This window comes from Triticum aestivum, chromosome 2B, assembly GCF_018294505.1.
Source record: "Triticum aestivum cultivar Chinese Spring chromosome 2B, IWGSC CS RefSeq v2.1, whole genome shotgun sequence".
Taxonomy (NCBI): Eukaryota; Viridiplantae; Streptophyta; class Magnoliopsida; order Poales; family Poaceae; genus Triticum; species Triticum aestivum.
In genome coordinates, this window is record NC_057798.1 from 162,969,155 (window position 1) to 162,990,727 (window position 21,573).

The 21,573-nt window shown below is 44.6% G+C and overlaps 1 protein-coding gene across 1 annotated transcript; it reads right to left on the reverse strand.

The window, feature by feature from the left end:
- Positions 1 to 9,804: 9,804 nt before the first annotated feature.
- LOC123044100 (uncharacterized) lies at positions 9,805 to 19,944 on the reverse strand. The gene is made up of 20 exons (XM_044466740.1): positions 19,776 to 19,944; positions 19,613 to 19,682; positions 18,936 to 18,978; positions 18,564 to 18,641; positions 18,374 to 18,458; positions 18,209 to 18,291; positions 18,003 to 18,060; positions 17,384 to 17,494; positions 16,690 to 16,747; positions 16,450 to 16,546; positions 15,787 to 15,822; positions 15,482 to 15,618; positions 14,731 to 14,801; positions 14,604 to 14,657; positions 14,353 to 14,495; positions 14,083 to 14,232; positions 12,771 to 13,004; positions 12,627 to 12,686; positions 10,979 to 11,212; positions 9,805 to 10,516 (listed from the first exon to the last, which is right to left on the reverse strand). The coding sequence occupies exons 1-20, from the start codon at positions 19,888 to 19,890 to the stop codon at positions 10,376 to 10,378; spliced, it is 2,058 nt and encodes a 685-aa protein (XP_044322675.1). The 5' UTR covers positions 19,891 to 19,944; the 3' UTR covers positions 9,805 to 10,375.
- Between the last annotated feature and the right edge of the window lie 1,629 nt (positions 19,945 to 21,573).

Consider the following 21,573-nt stretch of genomic DNA (forward strand, 5'->3'; position numbering starts at 1 on the left):
TCAAGCTTGGAAAAACTTCCAACACATATCGTCAGCTCACCTTTAGCTAGTCTCCGTTTATTCCGTAGCCTTTTGTTTCGAGTTACTAACACTTAGCAACCGAACCGGTATCTAATACCCTGGTGCTACTAGGAGTACTAGCAAAGTACACATTAACACAATGTATATCCAATATACTTCTATCGACCTTGCCAGCCTTCTTATCTACCAAGTATCTAGGGTAATTTTGCTCTAGTGGTTGTTCCCCTTATTACAGAAGCACTTAGTCTCGGGTTTGGGTTTTACCTTGGGTTTCTTCACTAGAGCAGCAGCTGATTTGCCGTTTCATGAAGTATCCCTTCTTGCCCTTGCCCTTCTTGAAACTAGTGGTTTCACCAACCATCAACAATTGATGCTCCTTCTTGATTTCTACTTTCGCGGTGTCAAACATCGCGAATACCTCAAGGATCATCATATCTATCCCTGATATGTTATAGTTCATCACGAAGCTCTAACAGCTTGGTGGCAATGACTTTGGAGAACCATCACTGTCTTATCTGGAAGATCAACTCCCACTCGATTCAAATGATTGTTGTACTCAGACAATCTGAGCACAAGCTCAACAATTGAGCTTTTCTCCTTAGTTTGCAGGTTAAGAAAGTCATCGGAGGTCTTATACCTCTTGACATGGGCACGAGCCTGAAATCCCAATTTCAGCCCTCAAAACATCTCATATGTTTCGCGATGTTTCAAAAACGTCTTTGGTGCCTCAACTCTAAACCGTTTAACTGAACTATCACGTAGTTATCAAAACGTATATGTCAGATGTTCGCAACAACCACAGACAACGTTCGAGGTTCAGCACACTGAGCGGTGCATTAAGGACATAAGCCTTCTATGAAGCAATGAGGACAATCCTCAGTTTACGGACCTAGTCCGCATAATTGCTACCATCAACTTTCAACTAATTTTTCTCTAGGAACATATCTAAACAGTAGAACTATAGCGTGAGCTACGACATAATTTGCAAAAACCTTTTGACTATGTTCAGGATAATTAAGTTCATCTTATGAACTCCCACTCAGATAGACATCCCTCTAGTCATCTAAGTGATTACATGATCCGAGTCAAACTAGGCCGTGTCCGATCATCACGTGAGACGGACTAGTCATCATCGGTGAACATCTTCATGTTGATCGTATCTTCTATACGACTCATGTTCGACCTTTCGGTCTCCGTGTTCCGAGGCCATGTCTGTACATGCTAGGCTCGTCAAGTTAACCCTAAGTGTTTCGCGTGTGTTCCGAGGCCATGTCTGTACATGCTAGGCTCGTCAACGCCCGTTGTATTTGAACGTCTGAATAAAACACCCGATCATCACGTGATGTTTTGAAACAGCGAACTGTCGCAACGGTGCACAGTTAGGGGAGAACACTTCTTGAAATTGTTGTAAGGGATCATCTTATTTACTACCGTCGTTCTAAGCAAATAAGATGTATAAACATGATAAACATCACATGCAATCAAATAGTGACATGATATGGCCATCATCACTTTGCTCCTTTTGATCTCCATCTTCGGGGCTCCATGATCATCATCGTCACCGGCATGACACCATGATCTCCATCATCATGATCTCCATCATCGTGTCTTCATGAAGTTGCCTCGCCAACTATTACTTCTACCACTATGGCTAACGGTTAGCAATAAAGTAAAGTAATTACATGACGTTTAATTTGACACGCAGGTCACAAATAAATAAAGACAACTCCTATGGCTCCTGCCGGTTGTCATACTCATCGACATGCAAGTCGTGATTCCTATTACAAGAACATGATCAATCTCATACATCACATATATCATTCATCACATCCTTTTTGGCCATATCACATCACATAGCATACCCTGCAAAAACAAGTTAGACGTCCTCTAATTGTTGTTTGCATGTTTTACGTGGCTGCTATGGGTTTCTAGCAAGAACGTTTCTTACCTACGCATGAACCACAACGTGATATGCCAATTGCTATTTACCCTTCATAAGGACCCTTTTCATCGAATCCGATCCGACTAAAGTGGGAGAGACAGACACCCGCCAGCCACCTTATGCAACTAGTGCATGTTTGTCGGTGGAACCGGTCTCACGTAAGCGTACGTGTAAGGTTGGTCCGGGCCGCTTCATCCCACGATGCCGCCGAATCAAGATAAGACTAGTAACGGCAAGCATATTGAACAATATCTACGCCCACAACTACTTTGTGTTCTACTCGTGCAAAGAATCTACGCAATAGACCTAGCTCATGATGCCACTGTTGGGGAACGTAGCATAAATTCAAAATTTTTCCTACGTAACACCAAGATCTATCTATGGAGAGACCAGCAACGAGTAGAAAGGGGGAGTGCATCTACATACCCTTGTAGATCGCTAAGCGGAAGCGTTCAAGTGAACGGGGTTGATGGAGTCGTACTCGTCGTGATTCAGATCACCGATGATCCTAGTGCCGAACGGACGGCACCTCCGCGTTCAACACACGTACAGCTCGACGATGTCTCCCACGCCTTGATCCAGCAAGGAGAGAGGGAGAGGTTGAGGAAGACTCCATCCAGCAGCAGCACAACGGCGTGGTGGTGATGGAGGAGCGTGGCAATCCTGCAGGGCTTCGCCAAGCACCTACGGGAGAGGAGGAGGTGTCACGGGAGGGAGGGAGGCGCCAAGGGCTCAGGTATGGATGCCCTCCCTCCCCTCCACTATATATAGGGGCAGGGGAGAGGGGGGAGGTGCAGCCTTGCCCCTTCCTCCAAGGAAGGGGTGCGGCTAAGAGGGGGGGAGGAGTCCATCCTCCCCAAGGCACCTCGGAGGTGCCTTCCCCCTTTAGGACTCTCCCCTTTTTCCTATATCTTGGCGCATGGGCCTCTAGGGGCTGGTGCCCTTGGCCCATGTAGGCCAAGGCGCACCCCCTACAGCCCATGTGCCCCCCCGGGGCAGGTGGCCCCACCCGGTGGGCCCCCGGGACCCTTCCGGTGGTCCCGGTACAATACCGATGACCCCGAAACTTGTCCCGATGGCCGAAACAGGACTTCCTATATATAAATCTTTACCTCCGGACCATTCCGGAACTCCTCGTGACGTCCGGGATCTCATCCGGGACTCCGAACAACATTCGGTAACCACATACAAACTTCCTTTATAACCCTAGCGTCATCGAACCTTAAGTGTGTAGACCCTACGGGTTCGAGAGACATGTAGACATGACCGAGATGTTCTCCGGTCAATAACCAACAGCGGGATCTGGATACCCATGTTGGCTCCCACATGTTCCATGATGATCTCATCGGATGAACCACGATGTCAAGGACTCAATCAATCCCGTATACAATTCCCTTTGTCTAGCGGTATGGTACTTGCCCGAGATTCGATCGTCGGTATACCGATACCTTGTTCAATCTCGTTACCGGCAAGTCTCTTTACTCATTCCGTAACACATCATCCCGTGATCAACCCCTTGGTCACATTGTGCACATTATAATGATGTCCTACCGAGTGGGCCCAGAGATACCTCTCCGTTTACACGGAGTGACAAAATCCCAATCTCGATTCGTGCCAACCCAACAGACACTTTCAGAGATACCCGTAGTGTACCTTTATAGCCACCCAGTTACGTTGTGACGTTTGGCACACCCAAAGCACTCCTACGGTATCCGGGAGTTGCACAATCTCATGGTCTAAGGAAATGATACTTGACATTAGAAAAGCTTTAGCATACGAACTACATGATCTTGTGCTAGGCTTAGGATTGGGTCTTGTCCATCACATCATTCTCCTAATGATGTGATCCCGTTATCAACGACATCCAATGTCCATGGTCAGGAAACCGTAACCATCTATTGATTAACGAGCTAGTCAACTAGAGGCTTACTAGGGACATGGTGTTGTCTATGTATCCACACATGTATCTGAGTTTCCTATCAATACAATTCTAGCATGGATAATAAACGATTATCATGAACAAGGAAATATAATAATAATCAATTTATTATTGCCTCTAGGGCATATTTCCAACACCACGGGGCGATTACTGCCATTATGTCGTGGGCTGAAGGTGTTATGTCATCGGCTGAATCGCCGGTTGGCGCGGTTTTTTCCGGTTTGTCACTTCCGGGCTCCTCTTCCCATAGTACGGATGGCTTGAAGAGCCGTTCCAGGAAGATATTTGGAGGGACAGCATCACGTTTCGCACCGATGCGTGCCAGTACGTCGGCCGCTTGGTTATTATCTCGGGCTATGTGATGGAATTTGAGTCCTTCAAACCGAGCTGATATTTTTAGGACAACATTGCGATATGCTGCCATTTTCGGATCCTTGGCGTCAAAGTCTCCATTTATTTGGGATATTGCAAGGTTTGAATCCCCGCGCACCTGTAGGCGTTGAATGCCCATGGAGACTGCCATCCGGAGACCATGTAACAGGGCCTCGTATTCGGCTGCGTTGTTGGAGTCCGTGTACATTATTTGAAGTACATACTGGACTATGTCCCCGGTTGGGGACGTCAATACGACGCCAGCCCCTAGTCCGGCCAACATTTTAGAGCCGTCGAAATGCATAATCCAATTGGAGTATGCGCCGTACTCTTTAGGGAGTTCGGCCTCGGTCCATTCAGCGACAAAGTCAGCCAAAACTTGTGACTTTATAGCTCGCCGAGGTTTGTAAGTTATATCGAATGGTAAGAGCTCAATGGCCCATTTTGCAATCCTGCCCGTTGCGTCACGGTTATTTATGATGTCATTTAGTGGTACTTCGGAGGCCACTGTTATCGAACACTCTTGAAAGTAGTGTCGGAGCTTTCGGGATGCCATGAACACCGCATACGCTATCTTCTGATAGTGTGGGTAACGGGACTTGCAGGGGGTTAACACAGTGGAAACATAATACACTGGTTTTTGGAGAGGGAATTTATGCCCTTCTGTCTCTCGTTCGACGACGAGTACCGCGCTTACAACTTGATGCGTTGCTGCGATGTATAACAACATTGGTTCGCCCAGATTGGGCGCAGCCAGGACCGGATTTGTTGCCAGTATGGCCTTTATTTCTTCGAGTCCGGCAGTGGCAGCATCCGTCCACTCGAAGTGTTCGGTGCGCCTGAGGAGGCGATAGAGAGGCAATGCCTTTTCTCCTAGACGGGAGATAAAGCGGCTTAAAGCTGCCACGCATCCTGTTAATTTTTGTATCTGCTTGAGGTCTTTTGGGATATCCAACTATGACAGAGCTCGGATTTTTGCCGGGTTTGCTTCAATTCCTCTACCGGATACAATGAAGCCCAGCAGCTTTCCGGCTGGTACGCCGAAAACGCATTTTTCCGGATTCAGCTTGATGTCATATGCTCTAAGGTTGTCGAATGTGAGCCTCAAATCGTCTACTAGAGTTTCGACGTGTTTTGTTTTGACGACTACGTCGTCTACGTATGCTTCGACTGTTTTGCCGATCTGGGTAGCCAGACATGTTTGAATCATGCGCTGATATGTTGCGCCGGCATTTTTAAGTCCGAAGGGCATCGTGTTGAAGCAGAATGGTCCGTATGGAGTGATAAATGCCGTTGCGGCTTGGTCTGCTTCCGCCATCTTGATTTGATGGTAGCCAGAGTATGCGTCGAGGAAGCACAATGAATCGTGTCCTGCGGTAGCATCGATAATTTGATCGATGCGGGGGAGGGGGAAGGGGTCCTTTGGGCAAGCCTTATTAAGGTCTTTAAAATCGATGCATAGGCGCCAGGATTTGTCCTTCTTTGGTACCATTACCAGATTTGCTAGCCAATCCGGATGTTTGATATCTCTGATGAATCCGGCTTCCAATAGTTTGGCTAGCTCTTCTCCCATTGCCTGTCTTTTGGGTTCGGAAAATCGCTGAAGAGCCTGTTTGACTGGCTTAAATCCTTTTAGGATGTTTAGGCTGTGTTCTGCCAACCTGCGTGGGATTCCGGGCATATCCGAAGGATGCCAGGCGAAAATGTCCCAATTTTCCCGAAGGAATTCGCGCAGTGCGGCATCTACTTCGGGGTTCAATTGTGCCCCCCAATGGAGGCCGTCTTTGTTGGGTCCGTTGGATGGACCTGGAATTTGATTATTTCATCTGCTGGTTTGAAGGAGGTGGACTTGGATCTTTTATCGAGTATCACATCGTCCTTGTTCACCGTAGAGCGCAGCGCGGTGAGTTCTTCTGCCGCTAGGGCTTCAGATAGTGCCTCCAGGGCTAGTGCGGCTGTCTTGTTTTCGGCGCGGAGCGCTATGTCCGGATCACTAGCGAGAGTGATTATTCCGCCGGGCCCAGGCATTTTGAGCTTCATATACCCGTAATGGGGTACGGCTTGAAAAATTGTGAATGCCTCTCATCCTAATATAGCGTGATATCCGCTGTTGAACGGGGCCACCTGGAACGTGACTTCTTCGGATCTGTAATTGTCCGGCGAGCCGAACACCACATCGAGTGTGATTTTTCCGGTGCAGCACGCTTCCCGGCTAGGGATTATTCCTCTGAAGGTTGTGCTGCTTCGCTCAATACGGCTCCAGTCGATTTCCATTTTTTGAAGAGTTTCCTCGTAGATGAGGTTTAGTCCGCTGCCGCCATCCATGAGGACCTTTATAAGTCGAAAGCCGTCCACTATGGGACTAAGCACCAGTGCGGCTGGTGCTCGGGCTGTTCGGAATTTAGGTTCGTCGCTGGCGTTGAAGGTGATGGCTGTGTCGCTCCATGGATTTGCTGTTGCTACTTGGTAGACTTCGGCGAGGCCGCAGATTGTTCGTTTTTGCATATTATTTGATGCGAAGGTCTCGAAGACTGTTGATACCGTACCGGTATTGTTGGAGTGGTTTTCCGGGGCTAGAAGCTCCTCGCCACTTTTGGCCACCTGACGTAGTATCCAACATGCTCGAAGGCTATGTGTTGGGACGGCTCCCTCTGTACTATGAAGCTTACAGGGTCCATTGAGCCATCCCTCCAGTACGGTTCCGTGCCCTTTATGGGGTTTGTGCTTTTTGGTTTTTGTATCTGGGGCCTGAGTGTGATGCACCCTTTTGTTGTGGACTGGGGTTGTATTCGGGGCCGGATTGTCCCAAAACTGGTTTTCGGTTTTCCGGAAACTCTCCATCGCACAGTACTTTCGTACTATGGACGCCAGATCAGTGAAGCATATAATTTTACGACGACCGATGGCGTTCAATATTCCCTTGTCCGTGCAATTATTGCAAAAGATTGAGATTGTGTTCTCCTCTCGGCAGTCCTTTATCCTGTCCATAACCAGGAGGAATCTGGCCCAGTAGTGATGCACTGTTTCGGCGGGCTCTTGCCGTATTAGAGATAGATCGCATATGTCTGGGCGGGTGGGTGGAATAAAATCCGGATCCCTACCCATCTTGAGGCTTAAAGGCCGAGGAGTTTCCGAATTCGGAAGCTTGGATTGCTGGACATGATCCAGCGGGTCCGGAACGATGCATGATTTTAAGTTCAATGCTCGATCGAAGTCCGTCCCTCCGCGGAAATCCGGCATGGAGGGTTCGAGAATCCGGACGTGACTAGTTTTCAATATAGGCGACAAGTCGCCGCATTGCTCCTCAACCACTGCGACGCGGTGGGTGGCCTGGGGAGAGTTAATCTCTCTCAGATCGGTTTTAAGCCCAATCTGATTGTAGTCTGTAGCGACTCCCAGGGCGGCGATGCGATCCAAGAGCTCGTTGACAGACGAGAGCTCTACTGGATCCAGCCGCTCGGCGAATTCCGAGCTGACGCGGAGATTGCTTTCGATGACTTGGGAAGTCATTGTCAAAGCCGTGGCCGGACATGCGGTCATAAGAAAACCGCCTAGCCGGATAGTTTGGCCGGCGGCCAAGGCCCCTTTGGCGAAAATACCATCTTTGAAGACGGGTGGAGGCATCCTTCCTATTGGTGACGACACAGAGGAACTCTCAATGAAAGCACCAATGTCGGTGTCAAAACCGGCGGATCTCGGGTAGGGGGTCCCGAACTGTGCGTCTAGGCGGATGGTAACAAGAGACAAGGGACACGATGTTTTACCCAGGTTCGGGCCCTCTCGATGGAGGTAAAACCCTACGTCCTGCTTGATTAATATTGATGATATGGGTAGTACAAGAGTGGATCTACCACGAGATCAAGGAGGCTAAACCCTAAAGCTAGCCTATGGTATGATTGTTGTAATGTATGTTGTGTCCTATGGACTAAAGCCCTCCGGTTTATATAGACACCGGAGAAGGCTAGGGTTACACAGAGTCGGTTACAATGGTAGGAGATCTACATATCCGTATCGCCAAGCTTGCCTTCCACGCCAAGGAAAGTCCCATCCGGACACGGGACGGAGTCTTCAATCTTGTATCTTCGTAGTCTTGGAGTCCGGCGGACGATGATAGTCCGGCTGTCCGGACACCCCCTAGTCCAGGACTCCCTCAACCGTTCTTACCTACGCATCAAAACCACAACGATAGTTCGTCAAGTTAGTGATGTTTAAACCTTCGCAAGGACCGGGCGTAGCCACACTCGGTTCAACTAAAGTTGGAGAAACAGACACCCGCTAGTCACATGTGTGCAAAGCACGGCGGTAAAACCAGTCTCGCGTAAGCGTACGCGTAATGTCCGTCCGGGCCGCTTCATCCAACAATACCGCTGAACCAAAGTATGACATGCTGGTAAGCAGTATGACTTGTATCGCCCACAACTCACTTGTGTTCTACTCGTGCATATAACATCTACGCATAAAATCAGGCTCGGATGCCACTGTTGGGGAACGTAGTAATTTCAAAAAAAATTCTTACGCACACGCAAGATCATGGTGATGCATAGCAACGAGAGGGGAGAGTGAGTCCACGTACCCTCGTAGACCGAAGGCGGAAGCGTTAGAACAACGCGGTTGATGTAGTCGTACGTCTTCACGGTCCGACCTCCGAGTTCTAGCACACGTTCAGCTCGATGACGTCCCTCGAACTCTGATCCAGCCGAGTGTCGAGGGAGAGTTCCGTCAGCACGACGGCGTGGTGACGGTCTTGATGTTCTACCGTCGCAGGGCTTCGCCTAAGCACCACTATAATATTATCGAGGAGGACTATGGTGGAGGGGGGCACCGCACACGGCTAAGAGATCAAGAGATCAATTGTTGTGTCTATGGGGTGCCCCCTCCCCCGTATATAAAGGAGTGGAGGAGGGGGCCGACCAAGGGGGGTGGCGCGCCCTAGGGGGGAGTCCAACCCCCACCGGGAGTAGGACTCCCCCTTTTCCTATTAGGAGAGGGAGAGGGAAGGAAGAGGAGGGAGGGAAGAAGGGAAGGGGGGGTCGCCCCCCTCCCAATTCGTATTGGGCTTGGGGGTGGGCCCTCCTTTGCTCCTTTTCCCTCCTTTCCACTAAGGCCCAATAAGGCCCATATACCTCCCAGGGGGTTCCGATAACCTCCCGAAGCTCCGGTATTGTCCCAATCTCACCCGGAACCTTTCCGGTGTCCAAATATAGTCGTCCAATATCGGCTTCATTGACATTATCGGCTTGAAGCCATCAAAGATAAGGCCACACCAAGACTTCATTGACATTATATAAAGGTTTTATAACAGCCTTTGAGATGCAATTTTATAAAGGTTTTATTTCATATAAATATATGGTAGCTGAAAACAGAAATTATATAATCATGATTTATATGACAAATGTGGTTGTACTGATCTGACGAATCTCAGTAATCTTTTCTATATACCGGTTGAGAAGTTAGGCATCACTTTTTTTTAACATGCTATATATTGTGAAATGGGAGAGTAGTTTCTAATGAAACTTATGCAAAATCTCGCTTTTTCAAGTGGAACCTAAACGGGGAATCCTATTTATTCAATATATATATAATACAGTGTTTCCAACACAGGCTTGTGATGTAACTCATCCTTACTATACATGTCTGGAGTTTGTGGGGGTAGTGAGGTGTTGTTGGTCGTCCATTCACCTCTTCCACCCCCAACTTCATAACCGCCGAACAAAAAATGAAGAACTCTAACAATACATTCCTTGAGAATCTGAGAGGCCTATGCCTGCTTCCAAGCAGATGGATAGATCCATGCCAAAAATATACAGCAATAAAGATCAGATATACTCCCTCCGTTCCGAAATAATTGTCTTTCTAGAGATTTCAACAAGTGACTACATACGGAGCAAAATGAGTGAATCTACACTTTAAAACATGTCTACATACATCCGTATGTTGTAGTCCATTTGAGATGGCTAGAAAGACAATTATTTTGGAACGGAGGGAGTATGATCCAGCATTTTTCAGACTGGCTATGCTTTGTCAGGCACTAAGCTAATTTAGCCCCATCGCTCAACTAAGATATTTAGCCGAGTTTAACCTCAATGTCGGGTTACGATTCGTCAGTCTGAATCTGAGTCCTCTATCTCCCACTGACGAGCATCTCTGGGTTCAGGATCCGCGCTGGATTCAGGTTGACCAAAGAGTGTCGTGCTAAGCTTCGGACGGCGACGTTTGTTGGTCTTGTCTTTAGGAGCTTCGTCCTGAAAGACATAATATACGGTCAGAATTCAGCCCAAACTTTGCAAAACGAGCGTAAACACTTTCTGAACTATATATAATACACAGTTAACTCTGAGTCAAAGCTTAACATCAAGCGCCATTGTGTTGATGTTTTATTAGAAGAATTGAACAGCAAACCATGACACTAAGCGCTGTGGGTGATTGTATAGCTGGCCTCCGTATTTCCTTCCATGCTACAAGTCAGGGAAAATGATATTGCAGTTTACGACTATTGCTCGTGAATGGTTCATGCTAATGTCAGGGAAAATGATATTGTAGTTTACGATTATTGCTCATGAATGGTTCATGCAATACTATATTGTCGTTTAGCTGTAATCAGCTTGAGCAACAAATGTGAAAGCTGAGCAGAGCGAATGCTTGTTTGGATCAGTAAAGAATGCAAGTGGATATTATTTGACTTGGTAAATCAAACAAGTACTTACCTTTGGAGTCTTCTGAGCTGATTGGATACTCTTGAACCATATTGTTCCCCATGAAATGCATGCAAGCATCAGCAAAGCTGGACCAATCCTTGGGTCAGTTAAGTAATCTCTGAAACTGAAGCCACTGTTCTGAACCCTCTCTTTTAAACTTTTCCCTGCCGAGCGGATACCTTTGGTACCGCTTAACCATTCCTTATTTGTTTCTTCGGGTACAAGATCTGGTACCTTTGAAGTCTAGATACAGAAAAAGGACAGCATAATGGATGAATAATTGTTCGACAAATATTGCAATTCAGACAAAATAATTTCTCTGAAAACATTATCATCTAATAGTTTAATAAAAAAAATATGTTTAACAATGTGACTGGTGCTCAACCAACAATCACTTATACATTTACCATTGGTGTTTATTGCAGAATTTTACTATTGTTGCCAACTAAATAAAGAGCAAGTTTGGTTTTCTCGGATTAGCCTTCGGATGATTCAGCAATCCATCCAGGCTTGGAAGAGTTTATCTTCACTGTTTCAACCTCACAGCCTGTAGGCTCACGTCAGCTGAAATTGAGAGGCCTCAGGAGTCAGGACAACTGACACTACTGCAGTACCCAATATCACCCTTAGGTTCCAGGATAACTGATGAGCACGGTCTCTATCAGTGGAGTCAGGGCATGGTTGTGGGTTGCGGCAAGGTGTGGGTTCAACGCCCGCGGTACTCACTCCTGCATGCGTTATCAAACAGTGGTATCTGTACCAAGCATGGCTCCAAAAGATGGTGTTGTAAGGCTATGGAACAGTGGCTGCTAGTGATCATCACACATCACATCACAAGGAGGCTGCCGGAGCTGCGTACACAATGTGTTTAATAATGCAAGATTTCTGGATCCTTCTCCGTTGGTTTAATGTGATTTGGTTATGTAAGTTGGGAATAATCATTTATGTAAATTCATGTTCCTGACCGCAATTCAACAAGAAGTAACATTAGATGTTTCTAAAAATGCCTGTGAATTACTTGGTATGAATATTGAGACATGCATAGTTAGAGAAGACTTGTGGTGGAGTGGAAGACGATGCAACAACATGGGCATAAATGGAGGAGAGAAGAAACATCACACGATGTCCAATTGCAAGGAGGAAGTTATCTGAAAGGGTGTGCTATAGTCGAAAGGGGCAGTGGTAGGTAGTCATTGTTTGACGCTGTTGGAAAAGCACATGTACACCATACTGAGACATGCACTGACAAAACCAAAAGTCATGAATGGAGGAGGAAGATTACACCTTGTACTCTTGCACGGTGAGGGTGGAGGAGACGTGCGGGGGAGAAACATATATGGGAGGGTGCACAATGGTCGATGGAAAGAGAAGGAGCAGAAGAAATACTGTAGTAAGGGTGGGGAAGAGACATCCATAGCAACACATGGGACACTTAGCTAGTGCATCAAAGTTTGCACCCCAATCTAACAGTTCATGTCTCCTGCGCCAAGTGAGTTAAGGCATCTTCGGTATTCCTGGTGCCAAGTCCACATTTAATTTTGTTCCATATTAGGGTTTTTCTATTTAAGGGGTTATGTTATGTCTTCAGAAAGTTGTGCTTAACTTCAGAAGACATGCTAGAGAAAGTTCAAAAGGGAACATGCTTTAAGAGACTTACAAAGTAAGGAATTTCTCTAGTGTCTCCATCTTTGATAATCTGAGAGACCCACTTGTTTATCTGCCAAAATAAGCAATTAAAAATGGATTTTAAGCTGCATGACTTGACCATATATGTAAAATAATAAACCAGTGAATTACGCACCTCCAGAATTTCATCCGGGCCATTATACCTAGCCACTAGCTGGGAGGCATCAGGAGTGTCCTGTCCTTGGAGAGTCTCTATAAGATTATTCTTTTTGTCGGCTTTCAATGCCTCGTATGTTGCATTTCTTTGGAAACGGACAATGAATACTTCAGGCTTATCATTGTCATCTTCAAAACCTCTAGGACCACAGGCTCCATGGTAATCAGTGGCAAGGTAGAAGGCACAAATTTTCTGTAAAAAGGGTACTGTTATTCAAATTTACAAGCTTGTTTGATTGTTCAGAATTGAGGATGTCATGACTCAGCCATTTGCTGAAGCTAGGGCCTAAAAATTTCCAAATACTCTGATTCCAGTGATATACATCATCATTTCATTGCAGAACATCACCAACCATTGTAGAATTTCGAGAATATACAGTTAAATGGACATTATTCCACTAAGGCGGAAAATGCTCCTTTCAGGATTTGTAGCTAATAAGCACATGAAAGGATCGCTTAATTTCTAACAGAGATTAATCACTAACATAGGAGGGTATGTTGCATATGATAAAAGAACCAAAACATGGATAAACTTTGCATATACAGTGAGGGCACATTTCAGGGTTTTAATGAGGCATGCGCTACAAAATCATATTACTCGAGAGGCCCTCTTCAATCAGATCAAGCACTGTTCTACATACTAGAGGCTACGATTCTTATCCGTAAGCTGGTCATGTTGTAGTCTAATGTAATGCCATGGACCTGGAACCTGGATATGAGGTGGTGAGAGAACCCATGAAACACATATTTATCTGAACTGAAGCAGATAAATATGCCCATATCTCAACTAATTCAGGAAAGCAGAGCAAAAGTCATATCTAGTACTAGTAGGCAATAGCTAGTGTATCCTTTGAGATTTCCTTACACTCAAGTGACCATTGGCTACCCTTAAAATTTCAACGCATCTCCCGCAAATTCTAAATAACAAATCATGTTGCCCTATTTTTGAGATATGGAAAACTAACAGAAAAAACACTATTAATCATTTTATGTGAATAGAACATTTCAGACGAAAAAACAAGAGAGTTATTGCCAATACAGATTATTTTGGACCAATAAGGTAAACCATAACTGTGAAAACAAAGAGGAAGTGGTAGCTAAAGAAAGAACATGTGACCAGGTGGCATATGTGGTTAGCATCTCAAAACTTGATAAACAAATAAAAACAGAATATGTGGCCTTCTAGGGCATATCACCAAACGGCAAGTCCAGCACCACAAGCTTAAAAAATGTATATTAAAAATGAAAATGAAATTTGTGAAGCAGTCTACCTTCTGTAATTCTCCATCCAACCAAACAAAGGTCAGCCTGTCATCTTTTAAGGCAGCTGCAGCACTTGCTACCTCTACTAAATTTTCCAAATTCCCAGTAGCACTTTCACCAGCAGCACTGAGTAGTTGGTCCTGGGCCTTCCTCAAAATCTGAAGAAGTTTCAAGTTCCAAAAGCAATATAAGTTGGCAAACTTCTAACGAATGATCAAGTTGGTTCAGGAGGGATAACTCCACCAACTTGTTATTGCACCCATCTTATAGAAACTTACTTGTCTCTTTTTACTTAATTCTACACCAGGGCGACCTGCAGCTATTACACAATACCATATCATTATTTCTTTCCCAGCGCGTGAATGACCTCTAGCATCACAACCAAGATCCAAAGATGTGTCACTTCTTAGCTGCTGGAGTTCTAATCAAGAAAAGAATGAAATGAGTATTACTGAAAAAGCACACAGGTTCTCTTAGTAAAAATGGCAATCCGGTATACTGCTGATTCGCAGACAAATTTTAATAATACCTTGGTGCTTATGCTCCTCCATTATCTCTGTGAACTCGGACTTACTAAAAGTTCCTGAATTGGAGGTAAATAATCAGTTTGGTCCGACTTCACTGCATAAAATCAAAAGGATAGGATAGAAGCTTGCCATGGTATACAACAGGCTTGGCACCTGGCCCCTTCAAGAAAACAAGTGCAGGAGCCGATTCCACTCCTAATCTGCTTGAGCAGAGACAAGAAAGTACTGATAAACATGATTTCTTAAATGAAACACCAAAGTACTAATAGGCGTAGCCGATTCCACATGGAAATATGGTTTGCCGTACTTAGCAAAAGATGTGTTTTGCTTCACAAATTTTCTGGAAATCACATTTTTTACTGTTAGAAAGCTGCTATCTGCGATTTCAGCATGCAGTGTTCAGACTGCCCTAACTATCTTCAGAAAAACAGTGAAATTGCTCAAAAACGCAATGTCCGTGGCTTAGCTCTTCACCTGGTCGACTTCAATGTAACCCATGCACAACCAATTTCTTGGCCTAGTTAATCAAGCCAATTTCATGCATGACCAAGTTCGTGCATGTGCCCTAGTTAATCAAGCCAATTTCTTGGCTAATATATCATATTCCTTCTTCCAGACCAAACAAATATTGGCTAGTAGCCATATAGCTACCATAATTAATTTACTGAAACACAAAACTGCAGTTTGCATAGTTAGCTAGATATGGATGAGGTTTCACAATGCTTAAAAATATTCGAACAGCTTGTATCAACTGAAGAAATTCCAAATTTACTTATCAAAACATGCATTCAGTACAAACAATTATACCATTATATGAATACCAATGCAGGCACAAATAAGAAAGAACAACATATTGTACATAAAGAAGTAAAGAACGTACGAATTCCACCAGATCTGGGATTCCTCTTCTTTCCATAGGACAAATGCAAAAGATGCATAGCTCGAATACTCTTGGGCAGCTTGGCGAAGGAATGGAGCCGCACGCTCCCCAGTGCTTGAGAAAAAGATAGCCTTGACCTATGCCGCACACACAAAAGATGGCATGACTAGATTATAGCTATGGACTTATGATTGTATGCATGTGCTCCACGTGCATATTGAAAAGGGTGCAAGTAATAAGTAAGGCAGATAGCACAGATGCACGGGCATATGTATATGAAAACAAAAGCGGCAAATCTATTGTACCTTATGATGGCTACTCTTCCCAATGAACTGGGGTCCCTGAAATGATATAGGCTCTGCATTAGAGGCGCAGGTAAAAATCTATCTAACTAAAGTGCAATTCTAGAATAAAAACAGACAGCGCAGCAAAATATGAACAACAGGAATCATGCATACAGGAGTGTACTCATTGGCTATTGTACTTGTGGCGCCATAGGTTAGGATAATGCAACATAATAAATTAATGATGCCATAAGACTAGGACTTGCTGTTGCAGATAAACAAGTGAAGACGGAACGGAGTCCTGAATTCCACTAACTAGGAGGTCATACAACCTCAGCTCCAAACTAGTACCTAGATGTAAGCGTCGAGAACATTCAGTTAACTAGCATAATGACAAACCTATCTCAGGAGCCAAGAAGGCAATTTCATACTTGATCCGTCCCATATTAAGTGTCGCTGAAACAAATGTATCTAGACGTATTTCAGTGCTAGATACATCCGTTTGAGCGACACTTAATATGGGACGGAGGGAGTATATAACATTCATTAGGTCTGTACTCCATTAGCTAACACAAACTGTTTGCATGCTGTACTACTGATTACTGTGATTTCATATGATTCCTGAGAACATCCGCATAAATACGAACAAAAGAAACCAAAAAAAGAGACAGTCATAAACCTTACCAGTGTCTCCTTTGAATAGTACAAGATCCGAGGTAAACCAACAATTGATGATGCCACCCAGTTGACAACAGAATCCACAGTTAGCTCACCTGGGTACCTGGGTACAGGAAATGGTTATATTGAGGTCATATCTTTGGAATTGATTGAAATAGACATGTCGTAAACAATTAACAGGAATAGAAGAGTCACACTCTTATTATTTCTCTAATTAATACTCTGGCATCTGATTAGAACAGTTACCTCATATAACAGGATGGACTTCTGCAGTTAGCAGGATATGCAACAAGAGCTGGTATACCTGCATGGGACAATATATATAGGAGTTGTAAAGAACATTAAACAGGACAAAGTCTTTTTTTCTTCTAAAATATAATACAAAGGACATGTAATGTTCAAAATTCCAGCTACTAAATATTAATATCTGGGCAAAATTATAGGAAGTATTTTTGTTGAGTATCACCAAAGGACTAGCTATGGACAGGGGTGCGTGGAAGCTTGCTATCCATGTGCCAGAGCCATGAGTTGGTCGCGAGATCTTATGGGTTTCACCTCTAGCCTACCCCAACTTGTTTGGGACTAAAGGCTTTGTTGTTGTTGTTGTTGTTGTTGTTGTTGTTCATTCAGTAGAAAAAAGATCCCTCCATCCTTGGCACGAAATGATGAACCTACCAGTTGTCTTGAATACTCTTTGGCTTACACATTATTCCCAATAGCAAATCAAGTTTGTCATATTAAATTCGCACAAGACCACTTTACCAACTATGAACCTACTCATTCTGACAAAAATCCAGAACTAAGAACACCTAAAATAAACATTTCCATGTGCTGCACTTGCACTGATAATAGCTAAAGTGCTTACTTATTTTCATCTTATGATTGAAAATGGCATGCTATCTTTTTTTTTAACTGTAAATGGCATGTTATCTTGACATACCATTGCGGAAAAATGGCTGTTGAGAGAACCTTTTTTCTGCAAAATACCCCGCCAGTTGCACATCACCAAGTTCTACCATAGCAGTGTTGGCCACGCCATCCAGTCGAGTGTCTAGATCATGAAACAAATATTTTGTCAGAGACAAGAATGGAAAGTGAGGTATATTTAATCCACAAGAGAGTTCTCTATATAAACTTCAATTTTTTGCATTATGAGACAGAAGCTGTAGTTATGTTGAGTTGTCAACAATAGCATAATATTTGGGAGAATGGAAAATGCCATCAACTCAGCTGCCAACAGATCCACAAAATTGCCGCTCAAAGATAATGGTTACAACTTCAGTTTAAAATGCAATGCTAGAAAGTAGCAAACGCTCATTTCAGCAAAAATACTTCCATGAACAATGCTATAGATCCCAATTTTTACACCTCCATTTTTACCCATCATCCTTAAATATTACCAAATGCTATAAGAGGGATTGGAAACAGAAAAAACCAATGCAGCTCTGTTTCTCCACAGCTAATACTTTGACCATACTGATCTTTTCATGCAGTGTACAAATATGTTGTTAAAGAGTGCAATGCAAAAAATGGCAAGTGAGGCAACATGATAAACAGACCAATTTGCTTCCAGTACTCAAAAAATTGAGCGCAGCGAGGACTCCCCTTTGAATAAACCTGCACAGTAGGGAAAAAAATACAGCTGGTAGTCAGGATTTCTTTTTTGCCAACTTCCAACAAAAAGATGTTCTCAAGAATCATGCAAATATAACGTAAATACAGCACTGGAAAGTTAAATTGATGAAGTTACGGCCTTCTAACTTACCTGTATGAGCAACGGGTAATCTTCAGCAATAGCAGACATCAATGAGTCACGTGTGATTACATTGAAGGCATGACTGGTTGAATCTATGGAACGGAAATGGTGTTATGTCCAAGACATCAAAAGGAAAACATCATTTCTTATCAGAATTAGATGGCTAGAACTTACGAATTAAAGAATCTTTTAACAAAGGTAGATCTATTTTCAGGAAGTGTTCTTTTTGATATTGTTCTTTGACTCTCTCGAAGATATCCTACCATGATGAAAATTGCAAACTAAGGGTTAGATCAGAAAGGAAGAAAAGAAAAAGCCTTCCCGCAGAGACGCACGCATAGAGGGAGGGGAGGAGGGAGATCACCGTATGATGATCCAGACCAAAAAGATCATAGTCCCGCTTCCAAACTGGATTTGTCAACAGCTCATACGCATAACGGATCTGTATGAAACACCACAGAACTATAAAGTTGTTTATGCAATTCCATTAGTTGGAACTTTAAATAGAAACTACAGGGACCAAATAAGTAATGTACATGTTACTGAAGCAAACGTAATAAAGTGGAAGTAATGTACACAGAAAAGCAAATAGTGGAATTGCAGTTTAAGGTGCTTCGGTGCACTGTGGAAAGCTAATTCAGCCCCCATGCATACAACACATGAAACTTTGTATGAAATATTTTCGTATTGCACATGGAAATTACAAAGGCTAGTAATTAAGGATTCTGACTCTCACCTTTATAATATCAACAGTTGACCGGTCATTTGTTTCAGCAAGCCTAAAGTTGGCATCATGAAAAGGATCATTCATTTGTTGTAAATAATGAATTAAAAATACGAAAACAAAACATGGCAAAAGGCAAGAAGCATAATGGTAACCAACAAAAAAGAAAATCCAATTTCAAGTATGGAATCATGTGCAGGGCCTCATCAGAGTTATATTTCACCTATACTAAACTCCAAACTGTGACCTAAAAGTTGATATTCCATATCACGAGCTCGATGCCAATACACACTCTACCCTACAGGCAAAGCTTTGCAGCTAGTAATGGGTAACCAGCATCACTCCTAAAAAAAACAATATCTTAGTAACAGAACGGAGCAGGGAATTAAAAGCATAGTCAAGCACCGACAGTCAGCACCATCAATACACACAACAGATAAACTAGACTGTGTTTGCTACTAATAGAACTGTCAGATTTGTCACAGGAAACATCAAAAAATTACACCAACGCTACCAAATTGTTAAGCTCCAAACAGATGCCCGGCCCCATCAAGACCAGATAACAAGTCCACTGCCCGAACCAGAACTCATGGACTGCACTTGCGACTACAGTCAGACTCCATCCAACAAAGCACACAACAGAGTTGGAAGTGAGAAATTATCAGTGAAGTTGGATCAATCGCGCTCACCACTCCTTGGAGAGCACCTCGTAGGCCTCGACCACCTTCTCCACCGGCGCAAACCTCTGGATTCCGAGCGCTGCGACCAAACCAACCAATCAATCCAACAAATCTCAGAACGCGTGCGAGAGCGCGATGCAGGGGGGAGGGAGCGGGGGAGGGGGGCTCTGACCGTCGTAGTGGGAGGGCGGAAAGGATTTGGGCAGGACGAGGAGCTGGAAGAGGAAGCCGGCGGCGGCGAGGAGGATCGGCAGCCAGTAGCGGCGCAGCTCCTCCGGAATCGCCATTGGGGACAGCGCGGGCGGTAAAGGCGAGGGGGGATTATCAGGGGGTTTTGCACTTTTGCGCTTTGCGTGGCGACAAGGGCTTTGCTTTTTAATCTAAATATTTCTTTAATTAACATATACATTTCCAGACTTCTATAAGTTTTCCAATTAAACAGCTTTTAAAAAGTGGGTTTTGCATTTTGCATAGTTGTAATAGTTTGTTTTTTCAAAAGGATTCATCATAGACCATCTATGACGATTACTAAAAAACAAAAACAAATAGTGTGACACACCTACATTACTATCATGATGGGCGAAAGTGCAATCCGATGGTGCGAAAAAGGAATCTATTTCAAGTTGTATTGTCAAGAAAATACGTTTTAGCTTACACGTACAAAAAAGCCATTTTGCACAATAGCTTAAAATACCCATTTTAAGATTACACTCTCTGCTTCGTTCATCCGCTCGTGCCATAAACCACATGACAACCGCTTGGTTGTCATGTTGGATTATGCTTCACGGTGGTGGATGATAGAATTGACTAGGGGAGTTCTAGCTTGCAAATCGCTTGGCATCACCGCACATCACTTCTTTGAACATAACTAGGCCACAATATCTAGCTATACAATCTTGAAGAGAACCCTATTTATATGTCATCACAAGCATCGACACTCATCCCTGCACAAGAGGTTGTGACCATCCTTTTAGCATCGCATTTGCTCTTATGAAATGTTCAAGTTTGTTGACCTCTATGATTCCGATCTTGAGTAAGCACTGTATAAGTCTATGTGGTATACGAATACGTATATGCCTATATTGTACATACACTGCTGGAATCAGGGAATTTACCATGAGCCAGTTCTTTACCGTCGGCTTGCTGACATCAAAGAAGGTCTTTGTCGTCCGTTTACGAAAAACAGACGGCAAAAAACAGGTTGATGGCAAAGATACTATTTGCCATCAGCCAGTTCTTTGCCATCGGCTAGCAGACGCCGAAGAGCTGGGTGAGGTCCAGTGGATGACACTGCTGTAACGGCCCACCGCCCCCACCTCTTTGCCGTCCGCTAGCGGACGGCAAACCATCTTTGCCGTCCGTTAGCCGACGACAAAGAGGTCAGAACCTAACGGCTAATAATGGCGCACCCTCGCCTCTCTCTCTTCTCTTTCTCTCTCCTCCCCCGGCCCAACTGCGCCGCGCCCCCATCTCCCTGCCCCTGACCCCCACCACGCCCCCACCGCCCCGCCCCCGGCCCCCACTGCGCCCCCCCCCCGCCCCGCACCCGTCCCCCGCCGCCCCATCCCGATCCCGCCGCGCCCCCGGCCCCCGCCGCCCCGACCCGTCGCTCCGGCAACATGCCCCGTCGCCCTGGCCACGACGCCTCTTCCCTGCGGCAGCCGCTAGAGCCCCGCCGTGAGGAAGGCCACGACGCCGCCCCCTCCCCTGCGGTGGACCTCCTCCACCAGGCCGCCCGCCCTCCTCCACCGGCCGCCCTTCCCCTGCAGTGAGTTCCTCCTCCTCCTCTTTCTTTTTTTTAGTTTTAGGTTTATGTTTAGTTTAAATTTAGTTTTAGGTTCAGTTTTAGTTTAGTTTAGTTTTAGGTTTAGGTTTAGTTCTGAAAAAAGAAGAAAATAAGAATAATTAGAAAAGGAGGAGGAAGAAGAGGAAGAAGAAGAAGAAGAAGAAGAAGAAGAAGAAGAAGAAGA

Bases quoted from the DNA above. Each gene is read 5' to 3' on its own strand.
- LOC123044100 (XM_044466740.1), bottom strand. From the start codon at position 19,890: ATGGCGATTCCGGAGGAGCTGCGCCGCTACTGGCTGCCGATCCTCCTC. The intron at 19,683-19,775 runs GTCAGAGCCCCC...GTTTGGTCGCAG, and splicing joins TCCGCCCTCCCACTACGACG to CGCTCGGAATCCAGAGGTTT. The intron at 15,823-16,449 runs GTAAGGTTTATG...ATATCATTTCAG, and splicing joins ACTATTCAAAGGAGACACTG to GGACCCCAGTTCATTGGGAA.